This window comes from Lynx rufus, unplaced genomic scaffold (assembly GCF_022079265.1).
Source record: "Lynx rufus isolate CCGP_SWC_20201006 ecotype Redwood Valley unplaced genomic scaffold, mLynRuf1.p SCAF_2, whole genome shotgun sequence".
Lineage (NCBI taxonomy): Eukaryota > Metazoa > Chordata > Mammalia > Carnivora > Felidae > Lynx > Lynx rufus.
In genome coordinates, this window is record NW_025814834.1 from 19,445,999 (window position 1) to 19,468,708 (window position 22,710).

The 22,710-nt window shown below is 52.9% G+C and overlaps 2 protein-coding genes and 1 long non-coding RNA gene across 3 annotated transcripts in view; 2 read left to right on the forward strand and 1 right to left on the reverse strand.

Moving 5' to 3' along the window:
* Positions 1-7,983, forward strand: part of LOC124514499 (uncharacterized) — a 22,020-nt gene extending 14,037 nt beyond the window's left edge. Inside the window, exons 2-3 of the long non-coding RNA XR_006962618.1 lie at positions 6,454-6,600; positions 7,678-7,983. This is a non-coding gene — a long non-coding RNA (uncharacterized LOC124514499). The remainder of the gene's footprint in view (positions 1-6,453; positions 6,601-7,677) is intronic.
* Positions 1-18,113, reverse strand: part of RUFY4 (RUN and FYVE domain containing 4) — a 19,230-nt gene extending 1,117 nt beyond the window's left edge. The window contains exons 1-11 of the mRNA XM_047082539.1: positions 17,286-18,113; positions 15,809-15,957; positions 15,573-15,679; positions 13,983-14,108; positions 13,564-13,670; positions 13,076-13,219; positions 12,547-12,610; positions 11,860-12,000; positions 10,826-11,455; positions 9,959-10,065; positions 4,068-4,214 (exon numbers count right to left, since the gene is read on the reverse strand). Coding sequence (XP_046938495.1) covers positions 4,068-4,214; positions 9,959-10,065; positions 10,826-11,455; positions 11,860-12,000; positions 12,547-12,610; positions 13,076-13,219; positions 13,564-13,670; positions 13,983-14,108; positions 15,573-15,679; positions 15,809-15,848 — 1,613 coding nt within the window. The 5' untranslated portion in view covers positions 15,849-15,957; positions 17,286-18,113. The remainder of the gene's footprint in view (positions 1-4,067; positions 4,215-9,958; positions 10,066-10,825; positions 11,456-11,859; positions 12,001-12,546; positions 12,611-13,075; positions 13,220-13,563; positions 13,671-13,982; positions 14,109-15,572; positions 15,680-15,808; positions 15,958-17,285) is intronic.
* A 995-nt stretch (positions 18,114-19,108) lies between these two features.
* TNS1 (tensin 1) overlaps positions 19,109-22,710 on the forward strand; it is a 225,763-nt gene continuing 222,161 nt past the window's right edge. Inside the window, exon 1 of the mRNA XM_047084469.1 lies at positions 19,109-19,223. Coding sequence (XP_046940425.1) covers positions 19,179-19,223 — 45 coding nt within the window. The 5' untranslated portion in view covers positions 19,109-19,178. The remainder of the gene's footprint in view (positions 19,224-22,710) is intronic.

The window sequence follows — 22,710 nt, forward strand, 5'->3', positions numbered from 1 at the left end:
AAAGATGTGGAGACAGTCAGGGACAGAGACACAGAGAGGGAGAGAAAAATACAGAGAAAGACGGAGAGAGAGACATAGTGACAGAGAAGGAAAGAAATGAAGAGATCATGAGAGACACACACACATAAGAGGTGAATGAGTCTGCAGTCTTTGGGAAGATGGATGGTGACACCCCAGTCCCCTCCCCCAATACAACCTCGATCCATTATTTAAGAACCTCCATATCCCACCTCCTCCAAGGAGTGTTCCCTGATCATAGAAGCCCCCATAAGTTTCTTACGATGCCCTTGTCTTTTATTTGGCACTTGATATAACCCCCCTTGTATTTATGTATGTTATACTCCTGCAAAACTATCTTTACTGTTGTTTTTTTTTTTAAAGGATGTTTAGGAATGTGGGTTTAAAGTCTTTTTTTTTTTATCAAGATGATATATACACACGATTTAAAAATCCAACAGTGCAGAAGAACTTATATCAAAAGGAAATAGACACCCTCCCTACTCCTTCCATTCTCAATGGCAAACCACCTCTTACACTTGTCGCTTTTCTCTTTACACTTAAGTAATATGCTCATATCCTCTTTTTTTTTTTGATATATCAAGAGAGAACATCTACAGAGCTCCTTACCTTGATGTCAGAGGACTTAGCTTGTTTATTACCATCCCCACTGAACTCCACCTCCTTCCTCCCCATGCGGTTATATCCCTATTTTTGGTTCCTCTATTACTACTGTAGTTTTACAGAATATACTCACACATTTCTTTCTCACTCATTCTGTGGAGCACAGATAGCATCCTGACTGCCATTCTGTAATATGATGATACCAGCATCACTTCCTCTTCGGTTGGCCTCCTTCATCCACCTCCTACTTGTTATCTATTCCTGCTATGTCCAATATGGTAGCCACTAGGCACATGGGGCTACTTAACTTCATATTTCATTTAACTAAAATTAACTAAAATTAGCACTTCAGTTCCTCAGTCACATCAGACACATTTGAGGTACTCGGTCACTACATGTGACTGGTAGCTGCTGTATTGGACAGGGCGAGTATAGAACATTTCCATCTTCACAGAAATTTCTATTGGCTTCTATTTTGTGTACTTAATGTTGTTTAGGTAATAACATTTACATTTGTTCTATAATCACAATTGTTTACTGTGCTTTGTCTTTAGGTTGATTCTAACATTGAAAAAAACCAATAAATAGTATTTATATTATTAGAAAATATATAAGCATATTGCTTCAAGGAGAGCTAAGATGTGTTCTAAACATTTCCTTGGAAATTTTTTGTTTTTCCAGGACTTTTTAATTGCCTTTCTTTGCTCCTTGCAAAGTCCTTGCATGGCTTGCCTTTAACACAGCCTAATTATTCCCTCTCCTCAATAAATTCTTCATCATATCAGGTATGGCATTGATTCTCTTTTTCCCCTGAGACCTCCCTCCTCAGTACTTCTGTTTCAGCCTGGATGTACTGCTCCTTGGGTTTGCCAGCCACTTGTCATCTTGGAAATTCCCTTTTCTTCTCTCCCGGGCTAGAGCTACTGTTTCCTGAATTCCACATCTTCTCCTTTCTTGGTAAGCCAAGCTTACTTCCTTGTTTTTCCGAAGCACATCCTTAATTAACTTCCCAAGAAGGGCCCTGTGGGAGGTAAATTTTCTATAACCTGTCTTTCTGAAAAATGTCTTTTCCCATATCACCTTCTCTACTTGTTTTATAGTTTGGCTGGATCTAGAATTCTAGGGCAAAAGTTAGCTTTCCTCAGAACTTGAAAGTATTGCACCATTGATTCTTAACATGTTTTTCTGTGTCCTACTTCCTTTATAGGTGACGTGTCTTTGAGTATATTGTCCTCATCTTTGTTTTATGGCGATTTCACAACAGTGTATCTCAATGTGGGTTTTGCTCCCTTTCACTTATTGTGCTGGTCACTCAGTGAAATCTTTACATCTGAAGATCTGCAACCATTAGAGCCTGGAAAGTCTCTCATACTTTTATCTGATATTCTCTCTCTCTCTCTCTTTTCTTTTTTTGAATTCTTATCAGTTGGAGAAGAGATAGTGAGATAGTGAATCTCTTGGAATCATTCTTTATGTTTCTAACTATCTCTTTCATGTATTCCATCTTTTTGTGCCTTTTATTCTACATTTTGAGAGATAGCCTCCTCTTCCTTTTCCCATCCTCGAGTTAAAATTTCAGAGATATTTTTAATTTCCAAGAACATTTCTCATTTTTTGTAGGTCACTTTTCACATTATCCTGTTGCATAAGAGACCAATCTTTTTTGTTTACCTTTGTCTCTGCTTCTATGTTCTAGACTCTTCTCAAACATCTGAGGATCCATGGTCATGATTTCATGTTTAAGCTGCTGGAGCTTCAACAGTGGACAGGGGTGGTTGACTTGTGGCTTCTCTTTAGGAAGGATGGGGCAGGAAGCTAACTGCCGCATCAGACTGTCAAATGCCAGAACACACTGTTGTTTATTTGGGGCATTTAACTTTGTTTAGAGAAGGAAGTTTTAATTATTTGCCTGGGAGATAGACCCCTCAGGGTTGATATTCTGAAGTTGGGGAAGCAGGCTGAAAGCAGGGGGTATACACTGATCTTTCCAATGACTTCATCGGTCAATATTCCTGATTGCTGTCCCTTATCTCATTTCTGTCATCTGTGTTCCTAGTGTCTCTGGTCCCTGAAGTTCTAACTTGGGCTAAATCCGGTCTCTACTTCTTCATCCATTTTCTGGCTTCTGCAAATTAGCTGAAATCTCTTATCTGTGGTTGGCTCCTCCACCTTTCTCTCTATTAGAAGTTTTATTTATTTATTTATTTATTTATTTATTTATTTATTTATTTATTTTTACAATCATTCTACTGAGATCTCAGGATGGAAAGCAGATGATGTGTTGTCTACCATCTTGATGCAGAAATCAGCCTCTATAGCTTGCCTGCCCACTTTGTGCTCAGGGCCATATTTTCCATGATGCTTCTGCAAGGGATATTATATTATGTATCTTGGGATCTTGTGATGAGTTTCTTTAACACAGGAAAAAAAATTTTCTTTCCTGATGAACTGGTATATTTCCTTGGAATGCATAGTGACATTTAGGCAACTTACTGTGTTTCCATTTTTGATTCTGCCAAGATGCTCAGAGCTAAGTTTTAACCCTAATCCTAATCCCTCAAAAGTATGAATGTTTCCTCTTCCATTTCATCTATTTTTCTTAACAATCATATGTATATGTCTTTTATTGTTGGCTACCTTAAATTCTTTTGTGAGATACATGGCTAATTTTTTATATCTCCCTTTCTCCCCATTGACAGCTCTGTAGAGGAGGTCATTCTTAAATTCTTTGTTTCTTCTTTCCAGGTTGACTTCTCCCTTCTTTCATCTTTAATATCACTTGGATTTTTTGCAAGAGGATTTAGTCCTGGATGATCCCTCAGTGACCCTCCAATTCTAATGAAACCCAAGTCCAATGCTGTCCTGCTTCCTGAACTGGGTCAAAGTATAGCATTAGTTCCCTACTAGACTGAAGGGCGGAAACCAGGTTTTACACACCTCCTCCATTGCTCAGTGGTTTAGTGGTTTGGAATCCATCCTGGTGAGCTCTCTCGTACCTAGGGCAGCTGACCTGGGATGGCCCACAGGCCCAGTGGTCTCAGGAAGTCTACCAGGCAGTCAGGGGTAGCACATATGATTATCTCTTGGTTAACCTCCCTTTTTCTTCTCTCAAATCCTTCTCCATCTATGGGCTCTTTTCCCTTCCCCTAACCTTAGTAGGTATGTGTGTATGTGGGGCTGTGTTGGAGTGGTGGCGTGCCTTAGAGCTAGAGGAATCCATGCAATTTATATGCGGTGTGTCCTTGGTGTCCAAGTCAGCGTCTCTGACCCTCAGTTTCCTCATCTGTGATATGAGGAGAACAGCTGGGGCGGCTAAAAGAAGATGAGTTAGCATATATTAAAGTTCTGCTCGACAGTTCTCAGCGGAGTAGAATTTTCATCGCCCAGTCTCTACATCCCATATCATCCCCTCCTCTGCAGTCCTGCCCTGCTGTGTCCACCCTTACTGAATCAGTTCCAGCACCCTCGTCTTCATGGCGTGGACCAGGTCCCGCTGCCCTCCAAGCTCCTTCTCATACATGGCATCCCTCCTCTCAGCCTCCTGCTGATTCTGCTCCAGCTCTGTCTGTAGCCGGGCCCTCTCTTCCTGACACCTGGGCACAGAAGGAAGACTCAGTTCCCAGCATCTGTGACCAAGCTAGGCTGGGCCTCTACCTGACAGGGAGCTCCTGGGGGGAAGCTGGTGGTACCTCCTACAGCTGATGCGTGCACGCACACACACACACACACACACACACACACTCCCTTCCACACACACACACTGCATACATTCTCCATACCTCCATGCCCTCCCATGCCACACATACACACACATAAAACACGCCATACCACACACCAAGCTGAACACCACGGATAGCATGCCATCTATAGGCTGACTCCTTACCAACCGTCCAGAGGAATGAAAACAGGGTATAGCCTCCTGTGTTTCTTTAGAGAAGGTGAGCCAACATCTCCATTGGTTGTATTTCTTTTCTTTCCTTTTTTAACATTTCCATCTTAAAATGTAATTTTCTTGAAAGGCATGCCCACAATTGCAGCAGCTCTCTGGAGGGAAGGGGGGTATCTGGCAACCCAGGCTGGATGGGCTTTGCCCAGCTGAGAACAACAGTTGGTTTGGGAGTGGGGTAACTGGTGGAGGACTTAGGGGATATTTTCAGGTTTTAAAATATTTTGAAAAATTATGGTACATCATCTTTTCAATTAAGAAAATAATGTTAAACATATGGCTTCCTTAAATTTTTGTTTCAGTTTGGGCTTAGAATCTCCTCAGCTCTATTCTTGCCTCTTTTTTTGGTCTTTGGTGGCTTCTTAGAAGGTTCCAAGAAATCTGCTGCACTAGAAATAAGAAAGTCCCAGCCCCACCCTCCATCACTCAGATGAGGAGGGTGTTGCAAAGGTGGGTGCACATCCTGTGACCTCAGGGTGTGTGTGTGGGGGGTGTGTGTGCGCACGCACACACACGCATGGCCACACCCCTGGGCTTCAGTGTGTTTGAGGCTCGCAGGAGGCTTGCCAATGAACCGAATTATGAATTTTTACAACACTGCCATGTAGCACACCTCAGAGAAGAAAGCTGGGTAGGCTGTAAAGTCAAACTGACAACAGAGATCCACCATAATTCCAAAAAGACCAGTCCCTGCAGCTTTAAGGAAGGGTGTTCTTGTGCTTGGGCACTGGACCAGGGCTGTGTTTATTTTAATGAACATCTTGGCCTTCAGTGTCCTTGTTTCTTAATATTGGTATTTGATTTTCCTGAGCTAGTTTACTTGCACACTGATCCCAGGGCCTTTGGTGTGGCCAATGCAGGTCCCAATGTGAAAACCGTGGTTAGTGTGTGTCTTTGAGGTGGGAGGGAACACTTATTAAGCACCATCTGTGTGCCAATGGCTGTTTGAGATGCCAGGAATACAGCAGTGCCTACGGCTCCTGGTGGAGCTTATAGTGTGTTGGGGACAGTGGTCAAAACAAGTGATAAACCAATAGCATAATTAAGCTAAGTGTGTGACGGAGATAAATGAGGGGCGGATAGAGGCTCGAGAGGGTGTTCAGGAAAGGCTTCTTAGACAAGGTGACCTTTAAGCAGATGTAAGAGATGAGAAGTCCGCCAAGCAGAGCCAGCAAAGGTCACATGGAAAGGTCTGCAAGTTGGCAAGAACTTGCTTGTTTGAGGAACTGAAAGAAGACTAGGGAAGCTGGGATACCATGAAGTTGCAGGAGGTGGGGGTAGGCAAGAGATGAGGTGGAAAGGGGCAGGGCTGTCTCCCTCACTGGCCCCAGGAGGAGTGGACTTGAACCTCAGTGCAATGGGAAGCCACTGAAGTATTTCCAGCAGGGGCTGACAGACACTCCTGGTGCAGGAGAGGACACGGGAGGAATTAAAGTCTAGAGCACCTGTTACACGCCAGCCCCCGAGCTTAGTGCTTTATGCCCTATTTCATTTAATTTTCACAAATATGGCAGACAGGTGATATGGTCATAATTTTACAGGAAAGAAAATAGAGCTTCAGAGAGGAAATAACACTTGCCCAGGGTCACACTGTTTGATATGTGGAGGGAGAAGAAATCTGGACGCAGGCCTGTTGGGCCATAAGCTCTATTGGCCTCCCCAACTGGCCTCCCCATACTTTTGTCCGTGCAGGGCCTGGTCGCCAGTGGTTTATGGCACAAGTGCTGAGTGGGCAGCAGGTGGGAGCAAGGGATAGATCCTCATGAGCCCCTGGTGTGCCCCAAAGGAGCTCAATGGGGGGCGGGGTGGGGAGAAGTGTGATGTCTGCCTAATTCTGTCTGAGGACCTCTTCCACTTATACTTGCCCTAATCACTTTTGCTTTGAGGTCTTATCCAGGGGCAGAGGAAACCTACCTACTTGGAAAGATGGTCCCACAGAGCATCTGAGCTGGAAGGAGGAACTTTAGAGATCCAACTGTCTCCTTTTGCAAATCAAGGACCAGAGGCCAGAGAGGGAAGGCCAATTTCTCAAGGTACCACAGCCAGAAAGCTAGGAAGTGGGTACTAGGTGCCCCACAGCTCAGTTCCAACTGTGTTTTCATAGCCCCTGGTTGGTCTGCTAAGGCCTGAGGCCAGGCTTAGCTGGCCCACTGTGTCTTCCCTATGTGTCCAGCCTGGGGCTCTGTGCCCAAAGGGCTCTAGCCTGCCCACCTTCTGTCTATTCTCCACACCACAGACAAAGTAGTCCTGAAACCCATGGGGCTCTCCACTTCCTGCTCAAGACTCTGTTCCAGCCTTCCATAGCACAGGGAGTCTCTGTCCGCCCCAGCCACATGGGCTTGCTTGATTCCAAGTGCACTTCTGGGATTTTGCCTTTGCTGGTGCTCCTGCCTGGAGCACTCCTCCCACGGTCTTTGCACGGTCATTTTCCCAGTGGCTGGGGTTTCTCCTCAACTGTCACCTCCTCAGAGAGGAACCCCATGACTCTAAATCTAGGTGAATTTGCGTGACTCTAAATCTCCTGTCTCTGTCCCCTTCCCTGGACTGATTTTTTTTAACAGCGCCCATGACTACCTGACATCCTATTCCTATTTGTTGATCTAGTGTCTGTGTCCCCAGGTCTGTGAGAGCAGACACTGACTGTTCTATTCACTGCTGTCACCATGCTCATGGCCACAGGAGAGTCACAATATACTATCTGCTGACCGAGTGGGCTCCCTGGCACTTCAATCCAGCGGTAGTGAAACAGTCGCCCCCAGCTTGATGCCCATGGCCCCTTTTCCCTGGAGTGATGTGTCCCTCCTGAGTGTCTGGATCCCAGGAGGATCCCTCCTGGTCACAGGAGCTTCTGTCCTGCTATCTGCATTCTGACAACTCTCCTGCAGATCCCCAGCCCAGGCTTCTCTGAGCTCCACACTCAGCTGTCTGCTCAACAGCTCCACTGGCATGCCTAAGGGGTGTCTCAGACTTGGCATGCTCTCCCCTCAACTCCTGAACTTTCCCCACAAGCGAGCCCTGCCACAGCACACCGTCAGCTGTGACTCTAGCTTTCCAGCTGGTCAGGCTGGAAAATGAGTCATTCCTGACTCTGTGTTTCCCTCTCCCCCCAGGAAGCCCCAGCTCATGGTGAATCCAGAGTCTCGCAGCTTCTCTGCACCTCCACGACCAGAGAGCATTCAGAGGCACCCCTGCCCTCCCCTTCCTCATCGCTGTCCCTGCTTCCACCTTGGTTCCTTACAGACTGGCTCCACAGAGCAGCGGGCTCGAGCCCTTGAAAGCACAGATCAGTCCAGAATAGGCACATCTATGGGGACAAATCAGTAGTTGCCTAGGGCTGGGGGGTTGGGAGGAAGTGGGCAGTGGATGCTAATGGTACAGGGTTTCTCTCTGGGCTGATTAAAATGTCCTAAAACTGATTGTGGTGATGGATGCACAATTTCATGAATACACTAAAACCCACTGAATTGTTTAAAAAAAATGCAAACCTACTTAACCTTAAAGCAAATAGTCACATCTCCCTCTGCGCTGAACTCTCAGTGGCTCCTATCTCACTCTGAGTCAATGCCAAGGTCCTTTTGATGACCTGTGGTCTCCTGTTACCCAGCTGACCTCCCCCTACCTCCTCTCCCTCCTCTACTCCCCTGAACCTCCGTGATATTCCTAGGATCTGCCATGCCCATTCCTGCCTCAGGGCCCTTGCTCTTGCTCTTCCTCTGCCTGGAATGTTCTACCACATGCCCAAACAGCCCATTCCTCATTTGCTTCAAGTTTTTAACTCAAATATCACTTTTTCAGGGAGGCCTTCCCTGGCTGTGTCGCCTCATTTAATATCACCCCGACACTCCCATTCGCTGCTTTATTTTTATCTTCCTAGAACTTGTCACATCTGACATTCTACGTAATTAACCTGCTTATCGTGTTTACAGATTGCTTTCTGCACTAGAAGGTAAGCTCCACAAGGACAGGCATTTGGTCTGTTTTGTCCGCAAGAGGATTTCTGGCACACAGAACAGGCCTGGCGCAGCTCTGAGTATCTGTGGATAATGGACTGGATGACAGGTGGAGAATAGTCGGGGCTCCCCCAGCTGAGGGAGCAGCCTGGGCCTGGTTGTCTCCTTGGAGCCTCCCAGCTGCTTCCTCCAGCCTGTCTTGATTCCCAGAGAAGGCCTCTGGGTGGGCAAGGCCTCTGCATTCACCTAGGGCCTGAATCATGGGAATCCTTGCTGACCAAACCGCCAGGCTCAGCTGAGTGTCTGGTGGGAGGAGCCCCTGGGGGCCTTTTTGGGTTGGTTTCCGGGCCTATAGTGTCTCTCAGCCTTTGAAACAAAGAGTCAGTAAACCGCTCCATGATTCAGTCTGAATCACAGCTACCCAGGCTCTGATGGGGTTCAGGCTGCCCCTCTGGCCCTGGGGCAGGTGTCAGCCATGTGCAAGAGTCAGGGGCAGGTGAACTGACTGGGGCACACAGAGCTAAGGGAGAGAGGGACAGAGAGACCAAGTCAGACCAAGGAAGATCTTTGCATAGCAGAGGTATTTTTTAAAATTATGAAAGAGAAACTCGGACACTGAGAAAGTGTTCTCTGGGCCCTTGCAGTTAATGTAATGACAGGAAGTTGGAGAAGGTGGAGGTGAGAGTAGCTGAGGGGGAGGCAGAATGAAATAAATACAGGCACTCAAAATATTGGCGGAGGGCCCGTCTTTAAGCCCACAGGTTCTGGAATCATCTACCAGGGTGTAGACCTCAGCTCCTCCACTAGTGACACTGGGTGAATTGTGTGGCACCTTTAAGCCTCAGTTTTCCTATCTATACAATGGAAATTCTTAGAGAACTTATCTTATAAGTGTGTTGGGAAGAAACGCCTACAACAGTGCCGGGGACATAGTAAACGCTCAGTACATGATAGTTACGATGATGATTATGCATTAAGAGAGTGAAAGAAGACTGTGCAACAGGGAACAGGAAAATGAGAGACAGAGGACAAGAGGAAAGGTGGACACTGAAGGGGCAGGAGTGTGGAGGGGCGGGGAGGGAGACTGGGAGAGAGGGGAAGGGCAGTGGAAGAGGCAGCAGAGAGATAAAGGTGAGTGTGGGAGGGGAGGGAGGGACAGGAGGCATGCACCCCTACTGCAGGCTGTTGGGAAGGCCAGTGAGGGAGGGTCTGCCAAGGGGAGGGGAGGGGTCGGTGGGAGCTCCTCCAGGAGCCCCAGGAGTAGTGCCCTGAATGCCTCAGTGTCCCGAAGCTGTGCCCAGCACAGGGCCTGATGTACCAGAGACGCTCAGAAGCCGCTTGCTGGTGTGACCATGAAGGTGAGCGGGCGCCGGGGAGCGCCTCCTGTCCTGCTGGCCTCTGCTGCCCACCTGGCAGCAGTTGCCAAGGTTGCCAAGGTTACCTGCTGAGCCGCTCCTGTAGTGTCCGCAGCTCCCCTTCCTTCTCCTTCAGCAGCTGCTCCTGGTGCTGCGCCCGCTCCTCGGTCTTCCGGAGCCCACGTCTCAGGCTCTTGGGGTGGGAGGTAAAGGAAAGGAGAGGGAAGCTGAAGGAGGAGGGCAGAGATCCCAGCCCCGGGTGTGACCTGACAAACATCCCCATGAGACCCCAGGGCCATGCGAGATAGCCCTTGGGTGGAGGGCTGGACTGAGGACAGCACTGGGAGCTGAGAAGCCCGGCTCTGACTGCCCCTGGGAGAGGATGATGATCACAATTCAAGAGAGTGAGAGGGGACTGTGCAACAGGAACAGGAAAATGAGAGACAGAGGAACAGGTGAAAGATTTCTTCCTTTGCTGAGGGATAAAAGTTACAGAGCTCAAGGATACAAAGAAGGTGGAAGGAAGGCTTGAAATTGATCTTGGGGATCTCCAGAAGAAACATCTACAACCAGAGCCGCTTGGTGGGATGTGCAACAGCAGAACTTAGACATTGGTGGGAAATCCGCCAATAATGAGGGCTACCGAACTTGAGAACCTGTCATTGCCCCCAAAGAACTGTTTGGGGACGGGGGGCGGTCTCAGACTCCAGGGCCTGCAGGAGCCAGGCAGGTAGTACTGGTGAATAAAGTGGGCTTGCCGTGAGGCCGTAGGGAGAGGCAGGGACTGTGGTGACCTGAAGAAGACCTTCTCAGAGAATAATAACCCTGTGCAGACCAGTCAGAATTATCTGCGGGCTGGAACGCACCCCTCCCCCCGGACCACTGAAGACTCCCACCTGGGGGCCAGGTTAGAGAGGGGAAAGGAGACAGGTACAGAGCTCAACTGCTCTCACCTTGACCACATCCTGCAAGGCCACTTCTGCTTGCTCCTTCCTCCTGGTCACACTGGTCTCTCCTGTTTCCTCTTGTGGTTTCTCTGGGGTGAAGTCTTCCTTTGTTCCCAGGCCCCAAAGGACCCCGGGCTCCCCTGGAATGCTAGGCACCTCCCACTCCTGCTGGTTCCCTGACATTGTGTCCTCTATTGTCCCTGTAGGGCTGGAGGCCAGTAGCCTATGGACATGACCCTGTTCTGCTCCCCCTTCATGAGTCCCCTCCGCACTGGGAAGAATCCTTCTGCCCTTGGCCTCTGTGCCTATCACCTCCTTTGGAGCCCCCTCAGACCCCTCTCCCTGTCCCTGGATGCTGGGTGTTGAAATCTCCAGGCAGATCCCAGTTCTTGGGGCTCCTTTCTCCTGGGCTTGCTGAAGTTCCTCCCCTGCTGGTTCCCACATGCCCTGGGAGGACCTGAGGCTCCTGGGATCTTCTCTTTTCTTTTCCAAAAAGGGAGGAAGGTGCCTTTGTTGCTGGGACCTGGGGAGTCCAGCTAACCAGTCTTCCCTGGGTGCATCTTGCAGACAGCTGGTTTGGCTAGTGTGCAGCTCCTCTGGCTGGACTGCTGTGGGGTTTCCATGTGTGGCTGAGATCTGCAGAGAAGCCCCAAAGCCATCACTGCTCTCAGCACCAATTTGCCAACCAGGTGGGTGGGAGAGGCCACAGACCTAATCCAAGGAACTTACTAAATCTAAAGGAATATTGATTCAGGGCCCAGGAATCAGAATGTTAACATCGCCCCAGGTGGAGGGGAGGCCCCAGCTTTGATCTTGGTCAGGGAGCAGTAGTGCTTCTCAGTGCTCTTTTCTGTCCCCCCCTCCCTGCCTCCCCTGCGTCTTCTGCAGTGATCTGGTTTCTACTTCCCACCGTCTCCTCTGACCCTGCCCCCTGAAATTCTCTGGGTCTCAGTTTTCTTGTCTGTAAAATGGGAATAATAACGCCTGCCTTGCAGAGTTGTGGTGAAAGCTTAAACAGACCGACAGCAGCTAAGGGTCACCTCTCCTGAGAAGCGGTCTCCAGGCTCCCCTGTTCCTCCGTGCATGGCTGCATCACCGCACTTAACAGGTGGCGTTGCAGTGTGCTCCCCCTTCTGGGCACAGGCTGAGTCCTCATGGTATCCGTACCTGGTGCTAGGAAGCTGGTGGAGTGTAGAGGGAGATTGGGGAATGACAATGGCCATGAGCTACCACTTACGGAGCACGTGGCCAGGGGCCTTGCTCTGTGCTACACGCAGGCTGTCTCTACACTTCCTCACAATCACCCTGCAAGGCAGGGCAAGTACCTTGCCAAGGGCCTTGGTTATTAGGGGCAGAGCTGGGATTTGAACCCAGAAACCTGACTCTTCAATCTCTCCAACTGAATGAACTGAGACGTTTGCAAATTGTCCAACGGAGGTTGTTTCCTTGATGTGCATCCTACACGCTTCCGGTTACCCTCCCCACCGCCTCCTCCTCTCCTGGGCCCCATGGCTCCCGCAGATGGTGCCAGTGGCCCCCTTCTCTCCCCGATATCCTCACCACCTTAGGACTACGAGCCCTTTCTTGTCCTGTGGCTACCCAGTCCCCAGGTCTACATGCCGGCCTCTCTGTCTGTCTGTCTGTCTGTCTCCTCAGCTACTGCCTATCCTGTGGGGCCCAGCAGAGACGGAGAAGAGGCAAATCAGAATGAAGTTGGGCAGAGGCACCTGCTTTGGGGAGTCTTTGGTCTTTCTGGGTCTTCTTCCCTGGGTCCGGCTGGGGCAGCAAGACCTGCAAGGGAAGGTGGCAGGGGGACCACGGGCCTCTTTCCAGCAGTGGTCGTGGTGCTCAGCGGCAGGACATCCCATCTTTCCACCCACCCACTCATTTCGCTTCCGCTCCCGCCTTCCCACCTCCCCACCCTTCCATCCTCATGTGTGCATCCCCCTCTCCATCCATCCACGAGCCTTGCCCACCACTCGTCCTAATAGCCACCATGCGCTCGTCCTTCTAACCCTCCACCCCAACCATCCAACGACTCTTTAGTGAGTGTGCAGTCTATGCAGCATCATGTGACAGGACAGATCGTGCCGGGAAAATAGAAGTCTGGGGAGGTGGAGAATCAGAGGCTCAGACAGCAAGGAGGGAAGAACTGATGGGACTGGAGGCTGAGTTTGGAGCTTGCTTGGGATGCGTGGTGGTCAAATGGCAGGAAGGCACTGAAGAGAGGCTTCCCTTCAAGCTAGACGCACTCACTCTGAGAACATGGGCCAGGCTTCATCTAGGTCCGGCCACCGCAGGTTCAAGTCGAAGGTCACTCCATTGAGAGCATAGAGAGAATCCAGGAGGTCTTCCCGGAGTTCAGGGCACACCAGAGGGCTCCGGGGGCCATACCATTCCCTGTGTTATTGGTAATCAGCAGACTTGGCCTTTGGTACTTGGCCTTGGTGCTGTGGCCGCCCCCGCCCCCAGGGGATCTTCCTCTGCTATACACCACCATGGGATGGTTCCCCAAGCAGGGCTGTGGCCCTTGGGGAGCAAGAGGCTTAAGCATCATGGTGCTGCGAGGACTCCTGGGTTCTGACGCCCCCTCTGCCCTTTCTTCCTGGACTTTTCCCTCATGGCTGTCATTTTAGTTGTCCTTGATATTAATCCATCCATCTGGGGGGCAAAGAGGCATCTTTCACAAGGGACAGACAGTAGACTCAGAGGGTGTCAGTAGGATCATGTCCCAACAGCCCCACCTGGTGAGCTCGGGGTTCAGAAGGCAGAGCTGCAGGGACTCGGCCAGCTGTCCGTGGGCTAGGCAGAAGCGGATGAAGGCACGGCCTTTTGCTAGAGAAGTCTTCAACTGCAGGGTGCACAGGGGGCGAAATGGTGGGGAAGAGGTGGGGAGGTGGGGGCGTGGTGTGGTATTAGATCAGAGGGAAGTCGGCCAGGACAGAGAGACAGGATGGGGACTTGTGTTGTTTGGGAACGAAAGGGGTGGCTGGAGGGCTGCTGAGGGCAGGGCTAATGAGACACGAGGGCCGGGTGAGGGGTCTGTGGTCAGTGGAGCGGGCATGGATGAGAAAGGGGCTCCCGGAGGCCATCCCCATCAAGGGCCTGGTGGCAGGACCCCCTCATGCTGAGGCCAGTCTCCCTGCCAGCTGGCTCTGGATACCTTGTCCTGTGAGCAGACGAAGCGGGCCGGCTCCGTGCTGCCCCGCTGTTGCCGTAGGCCAGAGCAGAGGAAGTCCCAGTAATCCTTCCGAGGCCTCAGGAGGCTCTTCTGCTCTTTCTGGTCAAACTGGGAGCAAGACCAGGGAAAGGAAGGCATGGAAATGTTTCCTCCCGGAACCCACCTTGCATTCCAGCACGCTGAGAATGGAGGGGAAAGGGCTACTGCAGACAGACCTGGCTTCAGGGGCTGGCTCTGCCCTCAAAGGCTGTGTGACCATGCTCAAGGTGCAGGACCTCTCTGAGCCTTTGGTATTCTCATTCATTCATTCCAGTAATACTTACTGAGCACTTACTATGCGTCAGGCTTTGCTCTGTGCCCTGGGAATACAGCAGTGAGCAAACTGACCTCATGAGCTTATACCTTGGTAGTGGAGACAGACAACGTGCAGAGTAAGTAGAACATATAGGATGTTAGATGGTGCTGACTGCTAAGGAGAAAAATAGAGCAGGGAAAGAGAATAGAAAGCACGTGGTATGTGCACACGTGTGTGTATGTGGTGTGTGTGTGAGATGTGTGCGGGGTGTGTGATGTCTGTGAGCGTGTGGTGTGTATGTGTGTGTATGTTTTAAAAAATTGTATTAGGGTGGCTAGAGAGAGCCTCACTGAGGCGATACTATTCAAAGTCCAGATCCAAAGGAAATGAGAAATTGTGCCATTCAGATTTCTGGGGGAGAGCATTCCAGGCAGAGGGCAAGTGCAAAGGCCCTGAGGTAGGTGTATGCTTTTGGAAGATCAAGGAGGTCAGTGTGAATGGAATGCAGCAAATGAGGGGGGTAGACTGGCAGAAGATTCACACATGCATCCTACCAACCTCACATGTACACTCACACCACACACATGTGCATAACATGCAGAGAAGTAGGAAGGGTATGTGCGCGTATGTGGGGCTGGTAAGGTCATCCAGCACCTCAGGGGGTTAGAATGAGAATTTAAGGGGCACCTGGGTGGCTCAGTCGGTTAAGCATCCTCCTTCGGCTCAGGTCATGATCTCACGGTTTGTGGGTTCAAGCCCCGCGTCGGGCTCTGCGCTGACAGCTCGGAGCCTGGAGCCTGCTTGGGATTCTGTGTCTCCTACTCTCTCTCTCTGCCCCTCCCCTACTTGTGTGCATGTGCTCTCTCTCCCTCTCTCTCTCTCAAAAATAAGTCAATAAACATTTAAAAAGAAAAGAATGAGAATTTAATAAGGTGGGGCAAGAGAAGGGCTTTGCCCGGCTCTTGGTAAGTGCTCAACAAAAGCGCCAGCAGCAGAAAGGTCCAGCCCTAGGACATCTCAGCTCTGAGACTTCAGTCCTCAGAGAAAGGTGGCTGCCCTACCCCACCCCACTCCGCCCTGCCCCAGCCTCCTGTCCACCTCGTGCCCCAGGCTGCAATGTCAACCTCCAAGGGTGAGGTTAGATGTCGGGAAGGGCTTGCTGACTCTGAGGGTGCTGAGGCGGCCAGTGGCTCTTCCTGAGTATCTGGGAAATCCCTGCTGGTGACCTGGGCCTGGAGACAGCGGGGTGGGAAAGGGGCGGGGAGGGGGGGGGTCACCTGTAGTAGCAGCTCCAGGCAGCCACAGAGTCTGTGCAGCTCAGCGCTGGCATCTGTCACTGGAGGCTGCCCGCCAGGGTAGCCCTGGAGGATGGCGGAGACGGCAGCTGCAGGGGCGGAGGCGGGGGGATGGTGGACATCAGGCAGTAAGTAGTGAGGGCTCTGACGGAGGGGCTCCCGAGAGCCCTCACCTCTCTCCCAACTCAATCCCAGAAAATCTCTCAGGACACACTCACCTTTCAGGTTCCTGGTGAGGATGGCCCCTTCCTCTGCCATGAGTATTTCAAAATGATGTGATTCTTTGTGGCTCTGCAGGGTCAGTCCAGGAAGGAGCCTCCCGGCTCAGCTGACCAGTGGTCTCCTTATACAGAGGAAGAATCAGCGCCTAGGCCAGGAATGGGAAATATCTTGAGTCACACAGTGAGTCAACTGGTAGGATAGACACTTGGGCTCTTCCTCATAGGCCAGCATGGGAAGGGGATGGTATGGGCCCCACAACACCAAGGGAGCAGTTCCTGGGTGCTAGGCCCTATGTTCTGTGCCTGACATCTTTGTCTTGTTCAGTCCCCATAATAACCTAGGAGGTCATTAGCTCCATGAAATTTTTTTTAATGTTTATTTTGAGAGAGAGAGAGAGAGAGAGAGAGAGAGAGAGAGAGAGAGAGAGAAAGCGTGAGTGGAGGAGGGGCAGAGGGAGAGAATCTCAAGCTGCCTCTATGCCCAGCTCAGAGCTGGACTCGGGGCTCGATCTAATGACTGTGAGATCACAACTGCGAGATCATGACCTGAGCCGCTATCAAGAGTTGGAAGCTTAACTGACTGAGCTCCCAGGCCCTAAGTGGAGAAGCTAGAGTTTGAACTCAGGTCTGGGTGTCCACACACAGGGCAACCTGATGTGAATGACCCTGTGAGGACTCACGCCATGAGGACACTGGGCTGAGGGAAGGTCACCCCTCTCTGCCACAGGGAGCCTTGACAGAGCAGTCATCATCCTTGAGGCGCACATTCATCCTTTCCTGGCCCCCAGCTGAGTGGAAAATGTGTGTTGTTTGAGGAAAGGGAGGCAGAAGTAAAATGAGGCCCTAGAGCTGGGACTGGGCCAGAATGCTGGGTGTGTGTGGGGGGCAGGGCACCTGGTTTTAATCCTGTGGTTCTCCCCCGCCAGGGGATCACAGCCTTTCTTCCCCCGTGGGTCCTGGGGCTCAGAGAGGAATACCGTGGCCGCTGGGGGCCAGTGGCTTATCCTGATGTCACCTGGAATAAAGACCAGTCATGGGAAACTCCAGGGGTCCTGTGTCTCAGACCATAGTTGCTGGAATTCGGGGGTGTGGGTAGGAGTAAAGAAACAGGGGACACAGTGGAGGGAGAAGGGGAGGGAAACAAAGGTAGACGAGGGTGGAGGGTGGAGATGGTGCTCAGGAAACACTGAGCTGGACGTTGAGAGCCCTGGGTCTTCATCCTGACCCTGCTACTAACTCACTGTGTGGCCTTAGGCTTATCATTTGCTTTCCCTGGGCCTCAGTTTCCCCATCTATAGACCAAGGGGGTGGACTGAGGGTTTCTGCACCCCCTTCCAGTCCAGATCCATTTTGAACTCCATGAACACCTACATGTGCCTGATCGTCTCTCATTTCTATCCAAGTGTCCCTGCCTCTCGCTCCCAGCATTGCCCCATTTCTCCAGCCACCCCTAGACCCCTTCCCTGCTACTCACCTGGGAAGGCCTGGCTGGCTGGGAGACGGAGAGCCGGCACTGCAGCCCGAGCCTGTCACTTGTGACCGTGGGTCCCGCGCAGCCTTTCCCAGAGTGCGGCCTGGGAAGTGACTCAGGCCCAGCCCAGCAGGAGCAGGAGGAGCAGAAAATCATGGGGGACATGTGGGAGAGGCGGGATCCAAGGCACCAGGGCAGAATGGGTGAGCTGGGGGATGGTACCCTTCGGGCAGATGGGGTGGCAGATTCACTTGTTGGCCAGACACCAACTCACCCAGAGCCATAGCGGCAATTGCCCCTATATGCGAGTTTCCTTCCCTTTCTCAACAGGGTCACTGGCTCTTGCCTTTCTTCCTTGTCGCCACCAGGCGGCACAGAGAGGCTGTGATTGCTGCTCTACCAGAAATTCTGTCTTTTCGAGCCTCGGTTGAACTGCGGAGCAGGTGGGGAGGAGGAGGACAGGGTCCCACCACGTATCTCCCTCCCCTTCCCCACCTCAGTCTCCGGGTCACCAGCGCCATCCTGCTCCGCCCTGCACTCACCCCTAGAAGAATGGAAGTGAAGCCACTGTGAACCCGGGTTCACAGCTGGGTTGCCCGGGTGGGCCCTGTTCTCCCACCCTGGCTGTGCCCCGCCTCCTCGAGGCCGGGGTCTTTCCACCTCCGGGTCCTCATTTTTCCAGGCTGGGATGCCCCGAGGGCTAGTATTGGGGGCCGAGAACAGAGGGGCAGGCACCTGCGAAGACTACTGTTTCACAGACCTCAGGAACCTCCTGGAAACAGTGGCACTCGAGGTGGCCGAGCCCGGGTCCGCCGTTCCGCCGCGGACTTCCTGCCCGTCTCTCCCTCTCTGGGACTCGGTCTCCCCGCGCAGAGGCTCCGGCCCCCCTCTCTGTCCCCCGTGTCCCCGTGTCCCCGGTCTCTCCCTCACTGCTTCCTGCCTCCCCTTCGCGCCGTCGGTCTTCTTCTCGCCCTCCCCAGACTCGGCCGGCCGCCGCCCGGGCCCCCGAGACCCCGCCGCCGCCCCTCCCCGCGCCCCCGCGTCCCCCTCCGCCCCTGGCTGCGTCCGGGCGCCCGTGTCGCCGCCCCTCTCCCGGCCCGCACTCCCCGGCCGCCAGGCGGTGCGGGCCCAGAAGGCTCCGGGCGGGGACGCGCCGCCCCCCCCCCCACTCCCGACGTGCGAGGCTCCCCGGGCGGCGCGGTCGCCAGGGCGGGGGGAGGGGGCCCGGCTGCCCCCGCGCCCGCGTCCCCGCCCCCTCCCCCCAGCCGGGCGCCCGGCCGGATGGGCTGCACCGTGAGCCTGGTGTGCTGCGAGGCGCTGGAGCCCGGGCCCCCCTGCGGCCCCCAGCCCCCGGGGAGCCCCCCGGCCCCGGCGCGGGCCGAGGGCTGGGAGCCGGGGGCCTCCGGCCGCGCTGAGAGCCGGCGGCTGCTGCTTCAGGTAGGGCGCTGCGGGGCGGCTGCGGGGGAGCGGGTGGCGGTGGCGGGCAGAGCCCCGCTCACCTGACACAGGTAGGGAGCCACGCCAGGGGAGCGCCTGTCAGTCGCCTGCCAGAGCCGGCTGCCCCCGGGGGCGCCGGTCGGGGCCGGGACCGGGTGAAGGGGCCGCGAGCCGGCCTGAGGTCCCTCCTGGGTCTGTTGTGTCCTTGGGAGGAGGCGGATGTCGGACGTGACCCCCTTAAAAGGGCAAATGGTTCAGGTGAGGTTTAGGAGCCACCCAAGTTGGGCAGGGCTGGGAGTGCTGGGGAAGGGCACCGAAAGAGTTTGATTTCCCCTGAGCCGATGCAGAGTTGACTGTGTCCCGGGGTAGCTGTGGCTGTTGTCCCTGACTTCTGTAGGCAGGAGGGAGGGGGCCTTCTGAACCAGGGAAGGCCCCGCCAGAGCAAGGACTGACCTGAAGATGATATGGGCAGCTGGACCCTCACCCCTGCGTTCTCTGTTTCTGGTAAGTCTTGGAGCCTCTCAAGTGGGCAGCTGACCCAGAGGGATGGGGATAGGCTGGTGCGGGAGGCAGGTGTTTGTTCTGGACGAGGCGTCTGTCTGGGAACCACCAGGCCCCCATAGGTGTGGGCGCTAGATTTCTCCAAGGAGGAAGTGAAGGACAAGGAGATATTTGGGGTCACTAGGGACTAGATAACCCTGCTCTAGGCTCCCTGCTTAAGCCCAGCCTACTTCCCTGTTTGGGAAAGGTTGCAGCCTCCTAAGATTTGTTTCCTGGGCAGGGTTTGGCTTATGCTGGTGTCTTATCTCCCTCCACCTGGGGCACATGGTGTTTGGGCAACTCAAAATGTATGCTGTGGCCATATCCCAGCCCTTCTTCCCCTTTACTGAGGCAGCCAGTGAAGTCCAGTGTGTGTGTGTGTGTGTGTGTGTGTGTGCGCGCACACGCGCGCACGCATGTGCTGGTGACCTTTCTGTCTCGCTTAACCGGATGTCCCTCCAAGGCAGGATTATAGCATATTCGTGGTTATACTCCACTGTGCAAAACATGGGGCTGCATTTACCGACTGAACTCTGTCTTCCCCAAGCCCTAGCCCTGATCATCCCCGTGATGACCCATCATGGTGAGGAACAGGCTTGGTGGGGCAGAGTGTTGCCCTAGCCCTTATAGTGGCTGGTGGCCCAGGTGTGATTCCGATGGGAGCCTTAGTGCCCCGGGGTAGGGTAAGGCCTCAGCGTGTCAGCTCGGCATCCCGTACTATTGCTTCTCAGTCCTGGCAAAAGGGCAGAGGGTCTGGAGAGTGGAAATGACATGGCACAACCCCTGGACTGTTGGGCCCTTCTAGAGGTCATCAGGACTCCTCTCTGCCTCAGAGCCTCATGAACTCTCCTCTCTCCTCGAAGGTTTCAGGGGGAAGTGCGCTCACAGTGCTTCCCCTTTATCTGTTCTGTCTCAGACCCTTCTGGACTTCACTTTCTCTGTTGGTGCTTCTTCTTGACTCCCCCTGTCTCCCTCCATTCTGCACTTGCAATGCAGGCAGCTGTGGGGTGGCTTCCGGGGGGCCATCTGAGGGTGGGCAGGGACAGGGACAGGCAGTCGGTGCTGAGAAGGAGGAAGAAGCCAGGGGCACTGGAGGTAGGTGATCAAGGAGGAGGAGGGGGAAGGGAGTGAGTGCGTGGGTGTGTGACAGCCACAGGGACAGGGATGGGGACAAGTGTCTGTCTGCATTCGGATGAGCTGGTTTCTGAGCGGCCTCTTGAGAGTGCCTGGCGCTCGCTCATGACTCACCGGCTCCTTTATCTGCGGGACAAAACTCCATCCCAGTCCCAGCCCCTGCCCATTGCTACCCTAGCCCTGGCTCTAGCGGGGCATGCTGTTGCCCGCTGCTCTCTCCTCTCGCCAGCACCCCTCCCCCCCATTTATACTGCAACTCTCAGGAGACCGGTGACCCAGGAAAGAACAGCCAGGCTGCTTATCGCTTCACTAGAGGGGGCGTTTACCACGTTCTTGCAGTGGATAAACATCTCTTGGGCTCTGAGCTCCCCTCCGGAGTCAGGGCTTAGAAGTTACTCAGGCATCTGGGCTCCCAGCCAGGGCTCTCCCACTGACAGACCTGCCACTGACATGCCACCATTGCTGCCACTGACCACGTTCCCCCTGTCCCCCTCCAATACATATGCTAAGCTTCTTTCCTTGGGCCACAGGCTCCTATCACTTCCTCCACCCACAGCCTGCTGTCCTCCTCTCCCCTCTGGGCAGCCCCCTCCCACCCAGGCCATATTGCCCTCTCCCCTGCTGTGTGCTGCCCCCAACTCGTTCCCCTAAGCAGGCTGTCCTCTGCTCACACCACACTGCCCTCCTCCCTCTGGTGGCCTGCTTTGTCCACCCCTCCCCCCCGCCCCCACCAGGCCCCATTATCCACAGCACTCTCCTCCTCCCTCCCGAATTTGTGGCCTGCTCCTCTTCTTTGCTCTGGGGAGGTCTGTCCACTTTGGTTCCCAGGCCTCAGAGCCCTAAGCCTGGGTTTTTGGAGCCTGGAGGTGTAGGCCCTCTACCCCTTAGGTGGCCTCCTGAGGGTCCCACGATTACCTATGCTCTAAGCTCTCCTTTGGTTCCACATGTCAGCCTGCCAACTTCAGGAGAAGGGAAGGTGGGGTTTGGCACCCCTCCTGAGCATTCCCGCCAAACCTTCTCTGACCTGGGTGCCAAGGGGCCTGGAGGGCATCTCCAGGTGCCAACCTCGCCTCCTCGCTTTCTGCTGTATCCCAAGGCAAGTGGGTGCTTGTCAGATGGTGGCAGGAGCAGAGGGAGGAGACTCTGGATCGTTTCGGCCTCCTCTCTCAAAAAACCAGCCCCTCGGGTCAGTTGGTCTGGCTTTTGCCCAACTGCCCAGAGCTCTGCTGAGTTTAGGAGTTCCCCAGGAGGCCAAGTCCTACAGCCTCCCCTGTGTTCCTGTTGTGCGGTCCTCACCCCTGATGGGAGTTCTTTAGCTCTGTCTACTGTAGGCTGGATTATTTCCTCTTTCTCTCTAGTTATATATAATCATAACCGCCACCCCCCACCACTGCCCCGAGCTGAAAAGGATCTTGGTTAGTGGATCTGAACTTCTTGAGGCCACAGATCTCTTTAAGAATCTGGTAAAAGCTATGGATGTTCTTGCTAGGAAAATGTGCACAGGCATGTGTACACACGCGTGTATACACACATCATATACCCCTTCCCGTATACCCACCACCACCACCACCACCACCACCACCACCACCACCATCACCGTCTGTGGTCCTGATACAGCTAACCCCTGCATTTCACAGAGGAGCACGCTTAAGCCCAGAGAGGAGGCATGACTTGCCCAAGGCCGTAAAACAAGTGGGTGGCAAAGTCAGGACCACAGCCCAGGCGTCCTGACCCCCAATGAGTGGAAGTTTTGTTCCCAGAGGCAACTTTGCCTTCCCCAAAGGCTGCCTTCAATGGCCTGGCCATTCATTTATTCAACAAGAGGGTTTTTGGTGGGAAGTTTTAAGGTATTTATTAGCTTAGCTTTTAATAGGGTTTATTTCACTGTATGTTGATGTATTTTAAAAAACGTATTTTTATTGAGATGTAATTGACATATAACATCGTAGAAGTTCAAGGTGTACGATGGGTTGGTTTGATTCATTTGTATGTTGCCATATGAACGCCACCGCAACGTCAGCTAACACTTCTATCAATGCTTCTACTGAGTCACGTAATTATCGTTTCTTTATGTTTTTGGTGGGAACAATTAAGATTTAGTCTCTTAGTCCACAAGCAGTTTTGAGCACCAGCTATAAGCCAGGCATTGAGCTGGGAGCTGGGGAGAGAGCAGGAAATCAGGCAGCCCCTATCCTTGCCTTCAGAGGTGGTGCTGATGCAGTGGGACAGACAGAACAGAGCGCAAACATGACTGGAAACAGAGCCATGGAAGAGAAATAAGGATGTAATGGGAGCTAATAGAGGGATCAGATTTAGG